This window comes from Pinus tabuliformis, chromosome 5_1 (assembly GCF_031772625.1).
Source record: "Pinus tabuliformis cultivar Carrire ecotype Pingquan chromosome 5_1, CPIR1, whole genome shotgun sequence".
In the NCBI taxonomy this organism is placed as follows: domain Eukaryota; kingdom Viridiplantae; phylum Streptophyta; class Pinopsida; order Pinales; family Pinaceae; genus Pinus; species Pinus tabuliformis.
This window is the reverse complement of record NC_142305.1, coordinates 70,944,036-70,963,696: the sequence shown is the minus strand read 5'-3', so window position 1 is coordinate 70,963,696 and position 19,661 is coordinate 70,944,036. Positions and strand designations below refer to the sequence as shown.

The following is a 19,661-nucleotide window of genomic DNA, read 5'->3' as shown; positions in this document are numbered from 1 at the left end:
ATAACAGAGGCAAAAATATTAAAAGAGAAATGTAAATGTATAGAACCCGGAGCAAAAACTATATAGGACAACCTAGCTCATTATAGGGAAAGATTCATGGAGTCTTACCATATTTAAACAAGAATTTATCCTTAGAGAAATTTGGTGAGGATTAATACAATCCAGAATGACAACCAGAGTAAAATTATAAACCTCAACACAAAGAATCCCAATTAAACATACATATAAGGTGAATCCATTTAACCATATAGAAATAAATCGTTTGATATATAAGAGCTAAACAGTTAAATATATACGAATAATAAAGCAAAGACAATATCTTCGAAACCAAGCGTTTCATCATATATAGATAGACTCATAGGACTTACCATTCTCTATAATTCCACAAAATTCCTAAATTAGTTTCATCAGCAATTAAAGAAAAAACAACCCAGAATACTCTTGGTCGCAAACCCTTAACAATTTAGTTTCAAATTTACAAAAAATCAACAATAATTCCTCTCTCAAGAATATGGTCCAAGGCCATTAACATTTAACACAGCCTAAGGCTGTTTCGCAAACTAGAAGACCGGTTTAAAAATCTATACAGTCAGAATCTACGCATAACCGGAGAAAATTGTTAAAGCCCTCTTCCAAAAAAACTAAACCCTCAACAACTGCTCGAATTGTCTATGCCATTACCTGGTGATTCCTTGCATGAAGTCTGCAGGGTCCGGTAGGCTGAGAAGAAGCTCCAATCCATTACCAAACAAACAAGAAAAGCTTGAAAAACCCCGGTGAAACCTAGACAGGTAAGCAACATAAGAGTAAGAGCTAGTTAAAGAACTATTAAACTGAAAACGAGAATAGGGACAACAAGCTAGCTAAATGAGGGGAAACTCATACCTTTCCAAGTGTAAATAACCATCCAGCAGCACCCGGAAGTAGGAACAACACCGAAAGGAAACCCGCGGAACATTGGAACACTCATAAGTTCCATTGCAAAAAAGACAGAGGAGGAAAAATCCGTGATGGAAAGAAAGGAGTAACCATGTAGGAATGCTCACCTGAGAAGAAGCTTAACAGTGGACTGGAATGTAACCCTCTAATTCAGAGATGCAAAAAATGACCAACTACCAAACCGCAAAGAATCTTAGATCAGCGGGCATCCACATACATTGTTCGATATGGAGACTGTCGGAGAGTCGTGGTTGAATCAGACTTACCAATACATGGAGGGCTAGCTATGGTGCATAATGAAGGCTCCAGATCCAGTGTTTTCCCAGTTCTAGGGCAACCAACTGCCAAAAAGGATAAGTGAGCATTAAATATTGTTGTACCATTTCACAGGTCTCCTTAATATAAACTATAAAGTTCGACTATGTGACTGATCTAGGTGGATCTTCAGATCCACAGGCATGGAAAAACTCAGAAAATAAAAGTGATCAGAAGGAAGTCAACTCAGGATCAGAGCATAGATCTCGTCATCCTAATTCCAACGGCGCGAACGACACTTCAATCCGAATTTGAATGATGTCGCATAGCGAAGGTTGCTTTGATCCTTAAGAGAATGAGGATTTTCCTTTTAAAACGGGTCTTAAGCCTTTAAGGAAAAATCGCAATCAGAGGTTGCATAAAGGCGGACTTAGGAAAGGTGCTGAGGAAACCCCGATCACCGAGCTCTGATTAAATCGGATCGACAGATCGGTGGGCAACCGGATCAGAGGTCTTACATACATGTATATTGGTAATGGCATCCAACCACCCGAAAGGATAAGTGAGCATTAAATATTGTTGTACCATTTCACAAGTCTATTTAATATAAACTATAGAGTTTGACTATGTGACTGATCGAGGTGGATCTTCAAATCCACAGGCACGGAAAAACTCAGAAAATCAAAGTGACTGGAAGGAAGTCAACTTAGGATCGGAGCGTAGATCTCGTCATCCTGATTCCAACGACGAGAGTGTCACTTCAATCTAAATCCAGATGATGAAGTTATCACACAGGGAAGGTTGATTTGATCCTTAAGAAAATGAGGATTTTCCTTTGAAAATGGGTCTTAAGCCTTTAAGGCAAAATCGCAATCAGAGGTTGCATAAAGGTGGACCTAGGAAAGGCACTGAGGAAACTTCGATCACCAATCTCCGATTAAATCGTATTGGTGGATCGGCGGGCAACCAGATCGGAGGTCTTACATATATGTATATCAGCGGTGGCAACAAACCACCCGAAAGGATAAGTGAGCATTAAATATTGTCGTACCATTTCACAAGTATATTTAATATAAACTATAGAGTTCGACTATGTGACTAATCCAGGTGGATCTTCAAATCCACAGGCATGGAAAAACTCAAAAAATCAAAATTATTGGAAGGAAGTCAACTCAAGATCAGAGCGTAGGTCTCGTCATCCTGATTCCAACGACGTGAACGACACTTCAATCCGAATTCGGATGATGAAGTTATCGCACAGGGAAGGTTTCTTTGATCGTTAAGAAAATGAGGATTTTCCTTTGAAAATGGGTCTTAAGCCTTTACGCAAAATCACAATCGGAGTTTGCATAAAGGTGGACTTAGGAAAGGCACTGAGGAAACCCCAATCATCGATCTTCGATTAAATCGAATTGGTAGATCGGCGGGCAACTGTATCGGAGGTCTTACATATATGTATATCGGCGGTGGTAGGGTGCGATCAACGATAACACGACTAGCGGAATAATTATCGGGCCGATATATGAGGGAACACCGATGCAATCGGCTGACGCCGATATTGACGATCTGCAATCAGTGGTCAGTCATTCCTGATAATCAGGACTTTACACCCTCGATACGCCAATTGCGACCTCATCTCGGACTCGATAAGAAATGTGTGCCCGATTTTATGTTTTTTGAAGTCAAGATAAATGGTTTTGGGGTAGATTTTTAGTGTTTTTGGGATTTTAAGGCCTTATCTCCTCAACGATAAAAGGACCATTTTAAGAGGCGGTTACACCCGCCGATCATTCCATGACATTGACCTATATTATGAACCATGCAAGCCCCGATTTGAATGGGATTCTATCCAAAGAACCCATTATAATACATGATCTATGGAAAGAGAACGAGAAGAGGCATTTCGAAGAGCACGTTGTTTCATTGGCAGGAGGCCGAGAGCACATACTTGTCTGTTGGGACAGTTTTTACATGAATCTAGCCCCATTTATTTCTACGGATGCTTTGGTGCTGCTTACCTCTCCATATCAGGCATCCATTTCATAGGCCATCTTGCAGATTGGAGGTATAAGCCTCTTGTGGACAGTTGATGAATGTAATTCTCTTTTCTTTCATGCCATTTAATAAGAAAGGCCTCCCCATTGTTGAGCTAGGCCTAGAGATGTAGTCCAAATTGGACGAACTTCGTTATGAAGCCTTGGTGTCTTCTTTTATGCCTTTTATGTGCTTAATTATTCTTTTCTTATGTGCACATTTTTGTGTTAAGTTGCAATTTTACATGTGATTCTTTTCTACACATCTATAAGCGAAAACATCCTGGATCAAGTGGTATCAGAGCAGGGATTTTTAGATGTGAATTACATGTTTTTATGCTAACAAGAGGCAGGCTTCAAAGAGGTGAAGGGAATCTAGAACGTTTCGATCCAAAAGCAGGGCATGCACCTCGGAGAAGAAACATGGTTGAAGACGAAGCTCATATTGAAGAGGAGTGTAATTTTAGAAAATCTTTCTATTCAAGGGCAGAAAATATCAGTCAGCTCGTTATAAAACTGGAAAAAGCAGAAGAGAGGAACCCAAAAGGACAAGTGTCAGCACATGGGAATGGTGGAGAAGAGCCCCTCCTCTTTCTGAGAGTGAAGGTTCTTCTTCCTCTCAACACCATAATCAGAGAAATCCAAAGGATGCATCTAAGAAACCTTTTTTTAAATTAGATGTTAAATTTGATCTTCCTGTGTTTAATGGTGAAAGTAACATAGAGAAGCTTAGCAATTGGATCAGGCAGATTGAGGTTTACTGTAGGATTCACCAAATCATAGAGGATGAGGCAAAAATCTAGCTGGCCTCTCTACGACTGGGCAGCACAGCTCTCGTTTGGTGGGAGAGCAAATTGCGGAGCAGTAAAAATGTGGGTAAGCTCTTTTCCTCATGGTCTGATTTCACTTATGCATTAAAGGAACAATTTTATCCCTTAGGATACAAAGAGAAAGCCTTAATGAATTCGCAATACTTAAGGCAAGGCAAAGGGCAGGATGTTCAGAGTTTTACACAAGAATTTAGGAAGCAAGCACTGAATTTTGGTATTGCACTTGATGCACCTGAAGTTGTAACTAAGTATATTGGCTCACTGCATAATTATATTAGCCATTCATTGTTATTGTTTGAACCAACCCCTATTGATTCAGCCAGCGTGAAAGCAATTCATATTGGGAACAAGGGTAAGAATGAAAGAGAGGATCAGTCCAGAAAGCCACCGTTCAAACCTCCCAATGGAAAATCCAAAGCGAAATGGAAATGGAAGGAGAAGAAAACAACAACAACCAAAGAGGGAGAGTGGCCTTATTGCAATCACTGCAAGAAAGAATGCCACGTTGATGATCACTATTGGAAGCAGCACCCAAAAAGGCATCCAAAGAAGTATGGAGGAAAAGGGAAGCAGAAAACAGTAGCAATGGCACAGAAAGACCTTGGATCAGATTCGGGAGATGAAGCACTGGTCACAGTAGCAGGAACAAAATGTACCCTTACACCTCCTGTTGATTCTAAATCGCATGAAGGCACCAATTCTATAGATGATGGCCTTTCGACTGACCGAAAAAGAATTGAATTATTTCATATCAGAGTTGTAGTAAATCATACCTAGGTTGAAACTCTGTTTGATATTCGGTCCCAAGAAAACTTAATTGCAGAATCCCTGGTAAAGAAGCTTGGCTTAGAGACAAAACCACACCCAAAACCTTACCCGCTGGGATGGATACATGATAAAGCAAAATTGAATGTAACCCAGCAGTGCAAGGTCAAATTTGTGATTGCGTCTAAGCTAGTAGACGAATTAGAGTTGGATGTAATGCCATTGGATATCTGTGGCATGGTATTAGGGAGCCCATACCTGTATGACACGAAAGAAGTCCTTTTCCACCATGAGATTAAATATAACATCACCAAGGATGGGGTAGAATACATAATGTGGGCTCATCAAAATAAGATTAATGCCAGCCTCGTAAGCGCTGGGAAGATGAAATTACTGGTGAATTCCAGTAAAACATGCATGCTTATGGTTGTAAGGGAGAAAGAAGCTAAATTCGCTGATGCGTTCCAGGGCTACTATGGGAAGCATAAACAGGAATTAATGGGATTGATTTCTGATTATAATGAACTATTTCAGGAGCTGAAGGGATTACCTCTGAAGAGGGAAATCCAACATGAAATCCACCTATTGCATGATGCCCCTCTGACAAATATCGGCATGTATAGGATGCCAGCGATTGAGATGGAGGAAATCAAGAGGCAAGTGTAGGAATTGCTCAACCAAGGTGTCATCAGGCCGAGTTCCTCTCCATGTGGTTCGCCGATCGTTCTAGTGCCAAAGAAAGATGGTAGCTAGAGGATGTACATGGACTACCATGCGCTCAACAAGATATCAGTGAAAAATCGCTATCCCCTCCCATGCATAGATGATTTATTGGATCAATTAAAAAGTGTTGTTTATTTCAAAAATTTGGATTTGCGCAGTGGCTATCACCAGGTCAAAATTGCGGAGCAGGACATGTGGAAAACCTCTTTCAAAACCAATCAGGGGCTATTTGAATGGATGGTGATGCCATTCGGGCTTTGCAACGCTCCAACCACCATTATGCGGGTTATGAATGATATATTTCAGCCTTTCATTGATGAGTTTGTTCTCGTGTATTTAGATGATGTACTAGTTTTTAGCAAAATTTGGTTTGAACATGTGAGTCATGTAAAGAAAGTGCTTGATGTGCTAAAGAAAGAAAAAATCTTTGTAAAATTGTCAAAGTGTGAGTTTGGGAAAACCTCTTTGGGTTACATAGGTCATATTGTTGGACATGGTCAGTTAAAATTTGATCCCTCTAAAGTTGAAGCAATTGTAAATTGGCCTAAACCTACTAGTGTAACTAAGGTCCATAGCTTTTTAGGTGCAGTCCAGTATTGGAGGAGATTTATTGCTAATTTCTCTGTTATTGCATCACCTTTGAACACATTGACAAGTGTGAAACAAGCCTTCCAATCGGGAGGAAGACAACAGAAGTCCTTCGACACATTGAAGGAAAATTAGCACCACGCTAGTCTTAGCCTTACCCAATCTCCAACAGCCATTTGAGATCGAAACCGATGCCAGCGGTTATGCCATGGGAGTTGTACTGATGCAGCAAAAGAAGCCTATTTGTTACCATTCTGAGAAGTTTTCTCAAGTTGTGATAAACTATCCCACCTATGACAAGGAGCTTTATGCCTTGGTGTAGAGTGTGAAAAAGTGGAAACACTACCTGATCGGCAAGGAGACCATCATCCATACAGATCATTAGCCCTTCTAGTGCCTTTAGTCACAAACCAAGTTACAACAATCTTGTCATTTCAAGTGGATGGGCTTTCTTCAATAGTTTCACCTGGTAATAAATTATAAGAAGGGCACTAGCAATAAAGTGGCTGATATGCTATCTCGCCCTCCTATTTCTGCTTCTGTTATTTTGCATAATTCTTCGTTATCTTTTGAAAGTTATGCTGAACAATATGCTAATGATGATGACTTTAAGGAGGTTTATGCAAAACTAACCCATGGTTCATAGGTGGACAACCATCACTTGTAGGGGAAATTATTGTATCACCTTGGTAAATTGTGTATTCCCATAGGAGAAAGAGTACATGTAATTTGTGAGGCCCACACCTCTCTTGTGTCTGGACACTTTGGTGTCAATAAGACTTTATGTCATGTACAAAGATTTTTTTCTTGGCCTCATATGAAAAACATTATGACTCGCTATGTAAAGGGTTGTGTGATGTGTTTTGTTTCAAAGCCCTCTAATAGAAAACTTGGTCTCTATACACCACTCCCTATTCCGAGTCGCCCATGGGAAAGTGTTTCAATGGACTTTGTAGGAGGTTTACCTTTATCTAGGAAGAGTCACGACTATTTGTATGTCGTCGTTGACTGTTTAAGCAAAATGTGTATCCTTATGCCTTGTGTTATCACTCAGGTTGTCCCTTGGCTCCTTAAGGGATACAGCCGAGGTAACCACAAACGAATCTTTGGGTTGCATATCCTAGCCTACCTGCAGTCAGAGAGGGCTCTCTCTTTAAAATTTAGCTTTGTTTTGGGTTGATTTTAGGCTAGTTATGGTCTACATGGGTTTTGTTTTGATTTTGGTGGGAAGGGTGATGTTTTCAAGCAGAGTTGGGATGCATAGAGTGAGACGTTCAAACCATTGGGCATGGAGTCATGGATTAGGGCTTGTTGTTGCGTTTTCTTGGTCACAAGAGGAATACAGAGCAGGATAGCTACACATGGAACAATATCAAGCTAGAATAAAGATGGAACGAAGGTAAGAGATGAAAGGCAACTAAGAATCTTTCATTAGCTAACAAGGAGGGAAGGTGAATGAAAGTTTGTCTAGGAGCAGTCAAGAATTCCTAAATAACATTCATATGTGAAAGAAATAGGGTAAACATGATCATTTAAGTATGCATATTCATAACCATTTCTGAAGAAAACATATAGAAATAACAAGAACTGAGCATAGGGTGCAGTCAAGCAAAGCCTATGCTATTCATCTTTCTTGCTATTTAGATAGTAACCCAGGTGGAGTAAACATATATAAACTATAAACAAAGGTAAGAAAACACTTATTGAGCCATGTAGTAGCACAGGAATTCCACAGTCACTCTTTGGCCATTAAATACCACAACATACAGTTCTTCATCCAAAGCATTCCAGCAGTCTTTGATTACAGAGCTCTCAAGGTATACAGTGCAAGTCTAGAATGAGGATTATCAACCAACCAACCCTTTAAACAATGAATTAGGGTTGTTTATATAGAGAAAATATCCAAAAATATCTATTACAGCAGATCTTAAACAGATCTGATGGAAATGAGTTCTTTAATCTAATCTTGTCCTGAAATTAATGCAAGAAGATATTTATTTGAGCTGCGCTGGAGACAGCTGTATCAAACTGAGTTAATATGGTGTCCTTGGTGGCTTGGTGCAGTGTTTTTGCAATAACTGTGCCTTTAACCTCTTAGGTGGTTCTGTTGCTTTTAGGTGGCTTTAATGTGCACTAATCCCGATCTAATGAGCTTTGAATGGCCTTTATTGCTTCTTTGACTTGGATGGAGGCTTTTAATGTTCACCTGCTTTGATATTGTTGATCTGATACTCTTTGCCACTTCACTGATACTCTTTAATTTAATCTGGGCTTTATCTTTCCTTTGATACTCTTTAACACTTGAAACGGGCCACTTTCTCTCCCTTGATATGCTTGAAACTGTCAAATTGCCCATTTTCTGCCCTTTCAGGGCAAAAATAACTACTGCAAATGCTTTTCGTGGCCTCTAGAATGCTATCGGTGCTGGCCGATTGAATATGAACATACATGAAGAAATCTTGTCAAATAACGGCGGAGGAATGAAACCTCATAACTGTGCTGGGCTGAGGCTGGTTTTTAAGACCTCCATTTTGAGCAATTTTTCTTAGCGATTGCGCTTCGAAAACTACCTCAGTTTCTCGTTTCAGGCCTCCTTTGACATGATTTTCGCCCTTTACGCCTTTTATGTGATGACGTCAGCATGACTTCAATGGCGGGTCCTGGTACGGCAGGGTGACGTGGCAACTGACTGGTTTAACGATGTGGCACAGGACACGGTGGTGGGGTAGGGACGGAGGCAGATGCGGTGGCAGCGACGTGGTGCTGACGTCAGGGGAGGAGAGACAGGAGCCGGTTTGTGGTTTCATCGGACCGCCTTCTGTACAAGGGCGGTATTTGTCAGAGCCTGCCTGATGCAATAAAAATGAGACACCTATCTTCTGTACGACGGGGAAACCGATAGGCTATCAGAGGCTAATCGTCGCTCGTCGGGGCGGCTCCGAAATTGGTGAGAGCCGTCGGATGGGGAGGGCCCGATCCGACGGTGGACGGAACTGTGAGCTGGCGGGATGTTAACATACGGGCTCGTTGCGACTTGGGGGCCCGCCCGAATATTAAATTAATATTTGTTTACATGGCGGGGGTTCAAACCTTTGGGTTTCTGGGTCATGGTATGTGCATCGGGGTTAGAGTTTGGCTGTTTAAATCAAATAATTAAATAAAACCCGAAAATGTGAGCATGCAGGGTAAAACATTAAGGGTCATGGGTAAGAAAGGGGAAGGGAATAGTTATTAATTTAACCAGAGGTTAAGTTAACTCCAGGTTAAGACGCGGAAGGGCTAATTCCAAGCCCCAAATGAACTTAGCATTTCCCCAAACTGATATTATAGGGCTATAGTGCCAGGGGATGGGAATATTTATTATATTGTTTTTGGAATTTTATATAGCTTTTTGTAGCAATAGGGGATAAGGAAATGATCTAGGGAGCTAGATAATAGAGTTAGGAGTTAATATGACTTTGTGAGGTGAAGTGTAGGGGAGAGGCTAAGTTTGTGAACTGAAACTTAGACATAAGAATAGAAAGGAATGTGGAGGAGAGATTTTACACAAGAAATGTGGCTTCTTTTCATTGAAGAAAGTCAAAGCTTGACTTAGTATTTTTTAAAAATGAAGTGATAACAGGACTGGTTGGGCAGATCCCAAGGTCCTCGAGGGGATGTTAGTGAGTGATTTATGGGGGAATAGAAGGGAATTAGACATGCTTCCAAAATTGTGCCATCAAACAACTGCTTTGCCACTTCTTTTATTGATGAGATGAGCTCTGATTTGACAATACAAAACTGATCAAAACCTTACTTCTGCAACCTCAAACTACCTACCCAGCATAATACACCTAGCATTTTTTCTTCCTTTTGAATGGGTGCACTTAGACTTGCATACCCTGATCATCTTCTTTTCTTTTGACTGCCCTCCTATCTAAACATACCCTTATCTCTTCCAAGGGCCTAGATTAAGCAGTTGGGCTCCTTCATTTCTCTACCTAGCTACTCATCTGCCAAGCTTAAGCTATTTGGACAGATATTCATTCTCTATCTCCTAAAACAAGCAATTTGAACCTAGGGGAGCCAAGATTAAGTTGTTTGGCTTTCCCTTAACTGTAAAAACTCTTTGAAAATGGTATGATTCTTCAAAATGGAACTTCTTGGAAATATGGAACCTTGCAGCATGAAAAGATGACATATTTGGCATGTAAAACAATCAATCATGAAATATGAAACCTATTGCAATAGGAGGCTAACACCTTGTAAAAGGCAAATTACTACAGAGTATACTACTTCCCTTTTCTTTCAGCATGTTTGGGTCCACTTTGGATTACCCACATCAATTTTGTCGGATCGAGACTCTCGCTTTCTTGGGGAGTTCTAGACCAGCTTGTGGAGGATGATGGACACCAAACCGAAAATAAACACGGCATTTCACCTGTAGACCGATGGACAGACAGAGGTTGTTAACCGTACCGTGGTACACTTATTACGAGGCTATTGTGGGAAACATCCCAAGTTGTGGGATGAACATCTCCCCTATATACAACATTCCTACAACTGAGCAGTGCATTCATCGACGCAGCGTTCACCATTCGAGACATGTTTTGGTTACCTGCCAAAGGACCCTTTTGATATGGTCTTTGGAAGGGAGGATGGCTCCAGTGGATGTAATGATAAGGACAAAGCTCAGCAGTTCATTCAGTGAATCCAATTGATTCACCAAGCAGTGCAAGAGCAGTTGGAGAAAAGTCAAGCCTGTTACAAGGCTCGACATGATAAACACTGAGTCAACCATCAATTCCAAGTGGGCGACAAGGTGCAGTTTCACATCAGCAAAGACAGGATGAAGGGAGAAGGAAATAAGTTGCGGCCAATCTGGTATGGACCATTCACCATATTGGAGAAGATTGGGAACAATGTATTTCGCCTTGATCTGTCGGTATATATGCAGATTTACTCAGTAGTGAATGTGGAGAACCTGAAGCTGTATGAACCACCTTTGATCATGGACACTGATAAGGTGGGCACAGTTTCTACAGTCGATGATTTTGCACCAGAACATCTCAATGAGTTTCCCAAAGACATCATCCTCGACAGAAGAACGAGGACTTCACGGCGAGGAGTTGTAGAATACCTTCGAGTTGGATTCAAGGGAATGCACCTGAGCAAGGCCAGATGGCTGGAGAAAGAGAAAGTGAGGGAACATTTCCCTCACTTGCCAATTGACTAATGAAAAGCTTTTGGCGGTCCAAACGCTCCTCAATGAGGAGGATTGATCCAGGTGGATCTTTAGATACAATGGCATGGAAAAACTTAGAAAATCAAAGTGATCGGAAGGAAGTCAACTCAGGATCAGAGCGTAGATCTCGTCATCTTGATTCGAACAGCGTGAACGAAACTTCAATCTGAATCTGGATGATGAAGTTATCGCACAGGGAATGTTACTTTGATCCTTAAGAAAATGAGGATTTTCCTTTGAAAATGGGTCTTAAGCCATTAAGGAAAAATCAAAATCAAAGGTTGCATAAAGGCAAACTTAGGAAAGGTGCTGAGGAAACCTCGATCACTGATCTCTGATTAAATCAAATCAGTGGATCAGTGGGCAACCGGATTGGAGGTCTTACATATATGTATATCGGCGGTGGCAGGGTGCGATCGGCGATAACATGATCGGTAGAATAATTATCGGGGCGATATATGAGGGAACACTGATGCAATCGGCCGACTCTGATATTGGCGATCGGTGATTGGCAGTAGGTCATTCCCGATAATCAGGACTGTACACCCCCGATACACCAATTGCAACCTCAGCTTGGACCCGATACAAAATATGCGCCGATTTTATGTTTTTTGAAGTCCGGGTAAATGGTTTTGGGACGGATTTTTAGTGTTTTTCGGGATATTAAGGCTTTATCTCCTCAACAATAAAAAGACCATTTTAAGAGGCGGTTACACCCGCCGATCATTCCATGACACCGACCTCTATTATGAACCAGGCAAGCCCCAATTTGAATGGGATTCTGTCCAAAGAACCCATTATAAAACACGATCGATGGAAAGAGCACAGGAAGAGGCATTTCAGGCAGCACGTTGTTTCATTGGTAGGAGGTTGAGAGCGCATACTTGTCTGTTGGGACAGTTTTTACATGACTCCAACCCCTTTTATTGCTACGAACGCTTTGGTGCTGCTTACCTCTCCATATTAGGCATCCATTTCATAGGCCATCTTGCAAATTGGAGGTATAAACCTCTTGTGGGCAGTTGATGATTGTAATTCTCTTTTCTTTCATGCCATTTAATAAGAAAGGCCTCCCCATTGTTGAGCTGGGCCCGGAGACATAGTCTGAATTGGACGAACTTCGTTATCAAGCCTTGGTGTCTTCTTTTGTGCCTTTTATGTGTTTACTTCTTCTTTTCTTATGTGCACATTTTTGTGTTAAGCTACAATTTTACATGTGATTCTTTTCTATACATCTGTAAGTGAAAACATCCTCGATTAGTGACTTGAATTCTCTCTAGAGAAATTAAACCCAGTGACAAACAACATGATGAGACTGTTACATCATGGGTGTTGAAATCCGATTGTCGTAGTTAATCAAAATATACTTTGGAATTATAAAGAGTACTTTGTAAAAAGGGAAATTACAATGCATAGTTCGATAATTGTTATAATAATGTATTATTGTTTTCTTTTACTGACTAATAATTAAAAAAATATATATGGGTATGTGACAAGTTGGATGAAAAAATTATTTGCTCCTTACATGGCAAAATTGTATAACTTTAATTTCTCATTTATTTAATTCTATCACTTGAATAAACTTTTTTCAAGTCCTAACTTTGCTCTTGAGTAATTTATAATTTGGAGCACACTAGACTTCACCACTATCTAACATGAGGAGAGAGGGATAAAATTTCTTCATGCCTAAATTTCTTTAGAGTAAGAGATACAATGTGGAATTTTTCATTATTTAAATTGTATTTTTGAATGTTACATAAAATATATATAGAAGAGCAAACTATAAAATATTGAGACTACTTCAAACTTATTTTTCATGATATATACATAAAAAATTTAAAACAATATATAATATATACATAGTTGGCATTAAAATATTTTACATAACATGTACATACATTTTATCAACACAATTTAAAACGGTTTTGTAATTATTAATATATTTTAAGTATATGTAAACATTAATTTGTATTAAAAATTTATTATAACCCACATTGAATATTTTACCGTATACAACATTAAAATGTTTTCTTTTAATACAAATTTTTCTATATATAAATATATATCAAGTTGATATTGATATAAATTAGTTAATATAGATTTTCAAATAATTTATTTAAATATAGTGTCGAAATATTTTTAAAAAATATAAAGTTTAAACATTTTACTCATATATTTTTTACTTTTAATTATTTTAAATATATAACATATTTTTATTTATTTATTATAAACTACATTTTTTTTATTTTTAAAACATATTTTATTTTTATTCTAAGAAAAATATAAGTTAACTTCAACCTAAACAAACACATACTTGCACATCTTTAGCCTAACATCTCTAGGTTACCAACCCTCTAGGTTCCACCAGCTCTCTGGCCATTTCAACGAACAAAGAAAACGATGTTGGAACAACGCGGTAAATTCGCATTTGATTTTCTGAGCACGGAATCCAGTGGAGGGAAGGACAGCAAGCCAGGAGTCGGCGAAAAGAGCGGTGCAACTTCCAATTCTGTCTATGGCCGGATAAAAATATCCATTACCCTTTTACATGATTAACATTCAATTGAAAATTGATATCAATCCACAAATATCAAACCGACAACGGAAGTCTGCATAGTGCGGAATAGTTGAAGAAAAAGGTGGCGGCTTGGAGTGAGACAGCGGAAGAACGTGTACTCAACCCAAGTTCCTAAAGTTTTCCACTCTAAATTTCATACGCGTGACGATTTCCTTTTTTACAAGTGGGGAGGGATTGCAATGAGGTGCGTAGCAGGAAGATTCCGCAATTGAGTGGTGGAGTGTAAGTACGATTATGACATCACTCTCCATCAGAAAACGACTGTTAAATCGATGTCCACCACAAACCCGTTCGGCGTTTCCTGAGTTTATCTATGGAGTGACCGACACGCTGATTCCTTTATCGGTTGAATTGACCGTGTCTGACCACGTGAACAGGTTTGGTATCATTATCCAAAGATTTTTGTAGCATGTGCCTCCTTCAAATCCTATTTTTACAGGCTTTGGGGGCACTTCAATGAGGTTCAGAAGTTGAGATCTGATATGATGGGGACGACTTTTGACATTAGCACGGCAGGAGAATCATTCTCCACTTCTTCAGAAAATGTCCATAACTCCCATGGGACGAAAAAGAGCCCAAGGCTCACCATGGAACAATCAAGGGCGTTGGAGAAGAGCTTTGAGTTCGAAAAGATACTAGAAGCCGGGAAGAAGCAGGAGCTGTCAGGGGCTCTGGGACTGCACCCAAGGCAGATAACCATTTGGTTCCAGAACCGAAGAGCTAAATGGAAAACTGCGCAGCTAGAGAAAGACTTTGGCGTTCTGAGACAAAACTACGAATCCCTAGAGATCTGTTATCAGACTGTTGTGGAAGAGAACAAAAGACTCCAATCAGAGGTAAGAATATTAATTCAAAATTAAAGTTCTTTTTCTTCTCCTTCTCCTTGTCATGTTTCTTTTGAAATAGAATTTGTTATCAGAAATGGCATAAACTACTTAAATGACCCATTTTCCTCCATTGACACTGTCATTGATTAGATCCAGAGATCGGGCAATGTATTAAAGAATGTTGACAATAAAAAAGACAAGGAAATCATGGGAGATAGACAGATTGATTTTAACATGGTCCAAGACAAGAAAGAGAAAAACTATGGTATTCATAATACAGAGGATAATATTTCACACCAGGCAATTATGGAAGGAAATTGCAGCCAAAATTTGTTGTTGGCATTGCAAGAGGAAGATTTCCATTACAACATGGATGAAATAAGCCGTATTATGTCGGTTAGATCGTTGGACTCCGATGAGTTTCCACTAGAATGAATATACATATATACACTAAGGATCAAGTGTATATTGCAGAATTTGTGTGATAATCATCGTGTTATTGTTCAAGCCTTCATATGGAAATAGACTTCAGAGCTTTATGTTAGCGGCTGACATCAAATACAAATACAAGATGTGCAGCTATGCTCATTGATAGGTTACTCAGTTACGAGGACATAAACTAAAAACTAGTTTTTCTGCACTCATGAAATAGGAAGATTTGAGGGTCCATCAATCAGGTACTGAAGTCTGTATTTTGCATGTATCTTCGTTTGTGTACAGAGGTTTCTGTAAACGTGAGCCAGCTCTCGAAATCAATAGCAATATGTACAAACAAATTTTAGAAATATGGTGTTGCCTTTTGCTCTGTGATACGAGAGAGAGGCCACTGAAGTTTTTTTTCCATGGAATAGGAAATAATTTTTTTTTTAGGGAATTTATCAAGTAATATAATTTGAGATTTTTTTTGTGATTAATGTATAAATGTATTTATCATCATTAAAAACTCCTGAAGCACTAGAATTATGCTGATTAAATTTAAGTTTTTATATTTTAATTAAAATTAATTAGAAAAAATTAATGAAATTTTTTTTGCTTTCAGATACTAGAAGCTTCCATTTTTATAATTAGAAATTAGAAAATAAATTACAAAATTTTAATATTTCAAAAAAAAATTCCAGACTGAATCTATTTTTACATGCAAAAATATAATTTGAATAATAAAACAATGAGATTTTACTATAAAAATTTTAAGTAATAAATTATAATTATAAAAATTATAATAAAAATAAAAAATTAATATTTTAAATGATAATAATCTTTTGAATTCTTAATTTTATTAAATTTATTTTATTTTTAAATGTTTTAAAATTAATAAAACTATATTTCTATTTTTTAATATTTATTAAATTTAAAATAAATACAAAGACTTTAAACTTTAAACAAAATTTATTGAAAAAAACACTAAAACTTTTATATTAAAGTAATTTTGTTTAGCACATTTTGGGTCACCACCGGCAGCATATCTTTTTCAAGAGGAGCATATAATGGAACATGGATAAAAGCATATTTAATTAAAGGTTGCCATTTTAAAAATGTTTGAATATTTTACATGGGTTCTAATTAAATAAAAGAAATGATATTTTATCTCAGATATAATTAATAAATTGATTTTTTTATATTGATTTTTATTATATAAAAAATAATATTTCAATAAGATTTTTTTTATATTTATTATTTTATTTTATTAAAAAATAGATAATTTATTTTAAATATTGACCATTTTAATAAATTAAAAGATGAGTCATTATAATTAATTATAAATATAGGGAAAATTCCATAAATCATGTTAAGTTAAGTTAAAGAAATGTAAAAGGCAAAAGAAATTAAGGGAAAAATTAAATAAGTAATAATTAGAAATGGATGTAATAAGGCAAAAAAATGAGCATATTTGAAATAGTAAACTACATTATGATTATGAGTTTGTTTCCTACTTTCTTAAGCCTCACTATAAAATCCATAAAGATATAAAATCCATAAAGATGTAATTACATATATTTATTGGAATTGGAACCAATAGTAACTGTAATGTTATTGGCATTGAACAAGTGCGTAGTTTATTTATAAGCTTTACGAAATCCTCAAAAGATTTGCTATAAATGATTAATGAAATTCCTCTAAAACTATTTGTTTTAATATTTTTATTTTACTAATAATATATCTTTTATAATTTAATGTATCTAATTGTCATGGATTGTTGAGATCTTCCTAACTCCTATGGATGCTTTGAATGATAGTTTCATTTGCCAACCATTTTTGATGGCTTTCTTGAGACAACTTAGAATGGGTAAAAATAACATAGAAAGAAGTCATTCTTTTCAAATTGCCATTATAAAGTATAATCATCACATTTTCTTATGTTGTTTTGTCAATGATAATTATTGTTTGAGAATGTACTTTAGGTTGTAATGGTCAACCGTGATACAGAGATGTCACCTTATGAGGTTTGGACACTAATTCTCCATGCCGACTATCCATCATCTCTTTCTAATCTGTAGATTTACTTGAATTATGGGCATGCAAGTACTTACTAGTAAATGCTCGGAGGCAAACTTATTCGATTAAAATCATGTCCAAACCTTTACCCAAGGCATTAATTCAAAAGTGTAGTATTGCCAATATTGGAATATTCCCTATGAAATCCTTTAAAGTTGAGAATGCATGTTCAATCACTTTGCTCCATACAAATGAATTCCATTTTAGCAAGGAAGATAAGGAATTAGAAATATTGTCATTAGTTATTACAAACTTCCTGTCATAGATAGTAAGTCCTCAGAACCCGTGGAAGTTCTTCAATATATTGGGTTAGGGCCACTCTTGGATAGCCATGACTTTATTAGTGTCTATGCACATGCCATCCTTATTGATAATGATCCCTAAGTATTCAACCTTTAAACCCCCAAAGGAATTTTGGAGTGTTTCAAGAATAGTTGGTGGCCTTTTAAGAGTTGCAAGGCTCTATCAACAAACTCTATATGAGGGTCTATTGTTCTTCCATAGATTAAGAAGGAATTTTGGAGTGTTTCAAGAATAGTTGGTGGCCTTTTAAGAGTTGCAAGGCTCTATCAACAAACTCTATATGAGGGTCTATTGTTCTTCCATAGATTAAGATATCATCAAAAAAATGCTAGCACAAAATAGCTAATGAAAAGGTTGAAATCCACGAGGCTTTAGAAGATGGTTGGACCAATATTTGCACAAATTGAAAGGATCATTGGAAAACTCATAATGACACACATATGTGTGGCAACATGACTTTGGGATGTTTACCTCTTTTTTATATATTTATTGGTAGAAAAAATGTTAGTAAATTTGGTGACAAAATTAGATCATGAAATTCATTATGAAAATTTACCTTTAATATTTAATAAACTAGCATTTGCACCAAATGTTGCAAAGGAAACGTCATAAGGCATAAAATGAATTACACAAATACAACAAAAAAATGCTTTGATAAAGAATAAAAATCTATTGAATGCTCACATCAATGTCCAATTACATTATGTCATGTTATGTTTTCTTTTCTTTTCTTTTTTTTTCGTTTTTTGGCAGAAGAAGTTAATTTTTTTTTATGGTAAATTTCTATATTCAACTTCTAGAAGTTTTTGAACAGGCCAGATAAAATACACAGCAGCTGGCCTCACAAGCATTGAAGGCAGCATACACAAAAGCCCCATAGCCACCAGAACACTACCTTGACGACCTAAATCCTCCTTTTGAAGATAACAGCAAATCATTCCTTCATATGTAACAGAAGCAAATCATTCATCTATATGTACAGAGCAGTAGCTTAACTACCAACTATAGTCTTTAAATGGCCTAGCCTGGCCGTTTTGATACATGAGCTGACAGAAAGAGTTTATATTAATGTTTACTTAGGGCAATAGAGAAGTTGCAGAGCTTCACCCCACGCTTAATCCTAGAAATTTCACCCTGCTTCGGCAAAGCGACTAGTGCCAACGGTAGCGGTGAGTTTTGTATAATAAGGGCTCTTGCTCCGGCCCCTCTTGCCATCGCTCACATCTTTGAACTCTGCCATCAGCTTGTCCCATTTTTCTTTGCACTGCTTCCCATCGTGCTTAATACCCTTCGCCCCCAAAAGCTTGGCAAGCTCTTTCCATAGCGCCACCCGCTGAGCGGACTTGGCAAATATCGACTCCATCTCAGCCCTAAACTGAATTAACCGCAAAACCTTTGCTCGCTTCCACCATCGCTCACATCTTTTCCTCCTTTTCTTGACGAATCTGCTCGTGGATTTCCTCTTTCCGCTCCATGGAATCCAGCAGATCCACGAAAAACCTCTACTGCTGACTCACCAAGCTCTCCAGGAGCTCATGAACAGCATCCAGGTCCATCGTCGAGAGGCCTCTGGGTGTCATTTTTCTCTGCTTCCTAGCAGGGGACCCTTCTTCCATCATCTCGTCATCAGTCGGAAAAATTCTGGGAGTCTCGACGGAAAAAAGCTGCAAATAAAACATAATAGGTTGGGGGCACTGTAGAATTACCTCTGGGAAGTTGCGCGATGGTTGAAGTCGCTGCTGCTGCAGAGACTATGAGCATGGCCATCAGTCAATATTCGTAACTACTTTTTCTTGATTGAATCGTTGTGTTTTTCTTAATCGTCTAACATCTAATCATACCGTGTACAAGCATGACACGTCGACAAAGAAGGGAGTTGATTTCAGAGGGAACGCCTTACGGCGTAATTATTGAATATTTGAAAATTAAGGCATCAATTACCTTCCTTTAATACTGTAACTAATACTAATAAATAACCACTAGTATTGAAATACATAAACCCAACCTCCCATAGTTATTGAATGATCCTATAAAAACTTTTATAGTGCTTTTTGTTTAGATTAATTATATAATTATACTTTTTAAATTTAAAAATATAATAAA

The 19,661-nt window shown here is 37.7% G+C and overlaps 1 protein-coding gene across 1 annotated transcript; it reads left to right on the top strand.

The window, feature by feature from the left end:
* The first annotated feature begins 14,376 nt into the window (after positions 1-14,376).
* Positions 14,377-15,629, top strand: LOC149163497 (homeobox-leucine zipper protein HAT7-like). The gene is made up of 2 exons (XM_089430757.1): positions 14,377-14,771; positions 14,913-15,629. The coding sequence occupies exons 1-2, from the start codon at positions 14,418-14,420 to the stop codon at positions 15,195-15,197; spliced, it is 639 nt and encodes a 212-aa protein (XP_089286883.1). The 5' UTR covers positions 14,377-14,417; the 3' UTR covers positions 15,198-15,629.
* Positions 15,630-19,661: the final 4,032 nt, after the last annotated feature.

Bases quoted from the DNA above. Each gene is read 5' to 3' on its own strand.
- LOC149163497 (XM_089430757.1), top strand. From the start codon at position 14,418: ATGATGGGGACGACTTTTGACATTAGCACGGCAGGAGAATCATTCTCC. The intron at 14,772-14,912 runs GTAAGAATATTA...GTCATTGATTAG, and splicing joins ACAAAAGACTCCAATCAGAG to ATCCAGAGATCGGGCAATGT.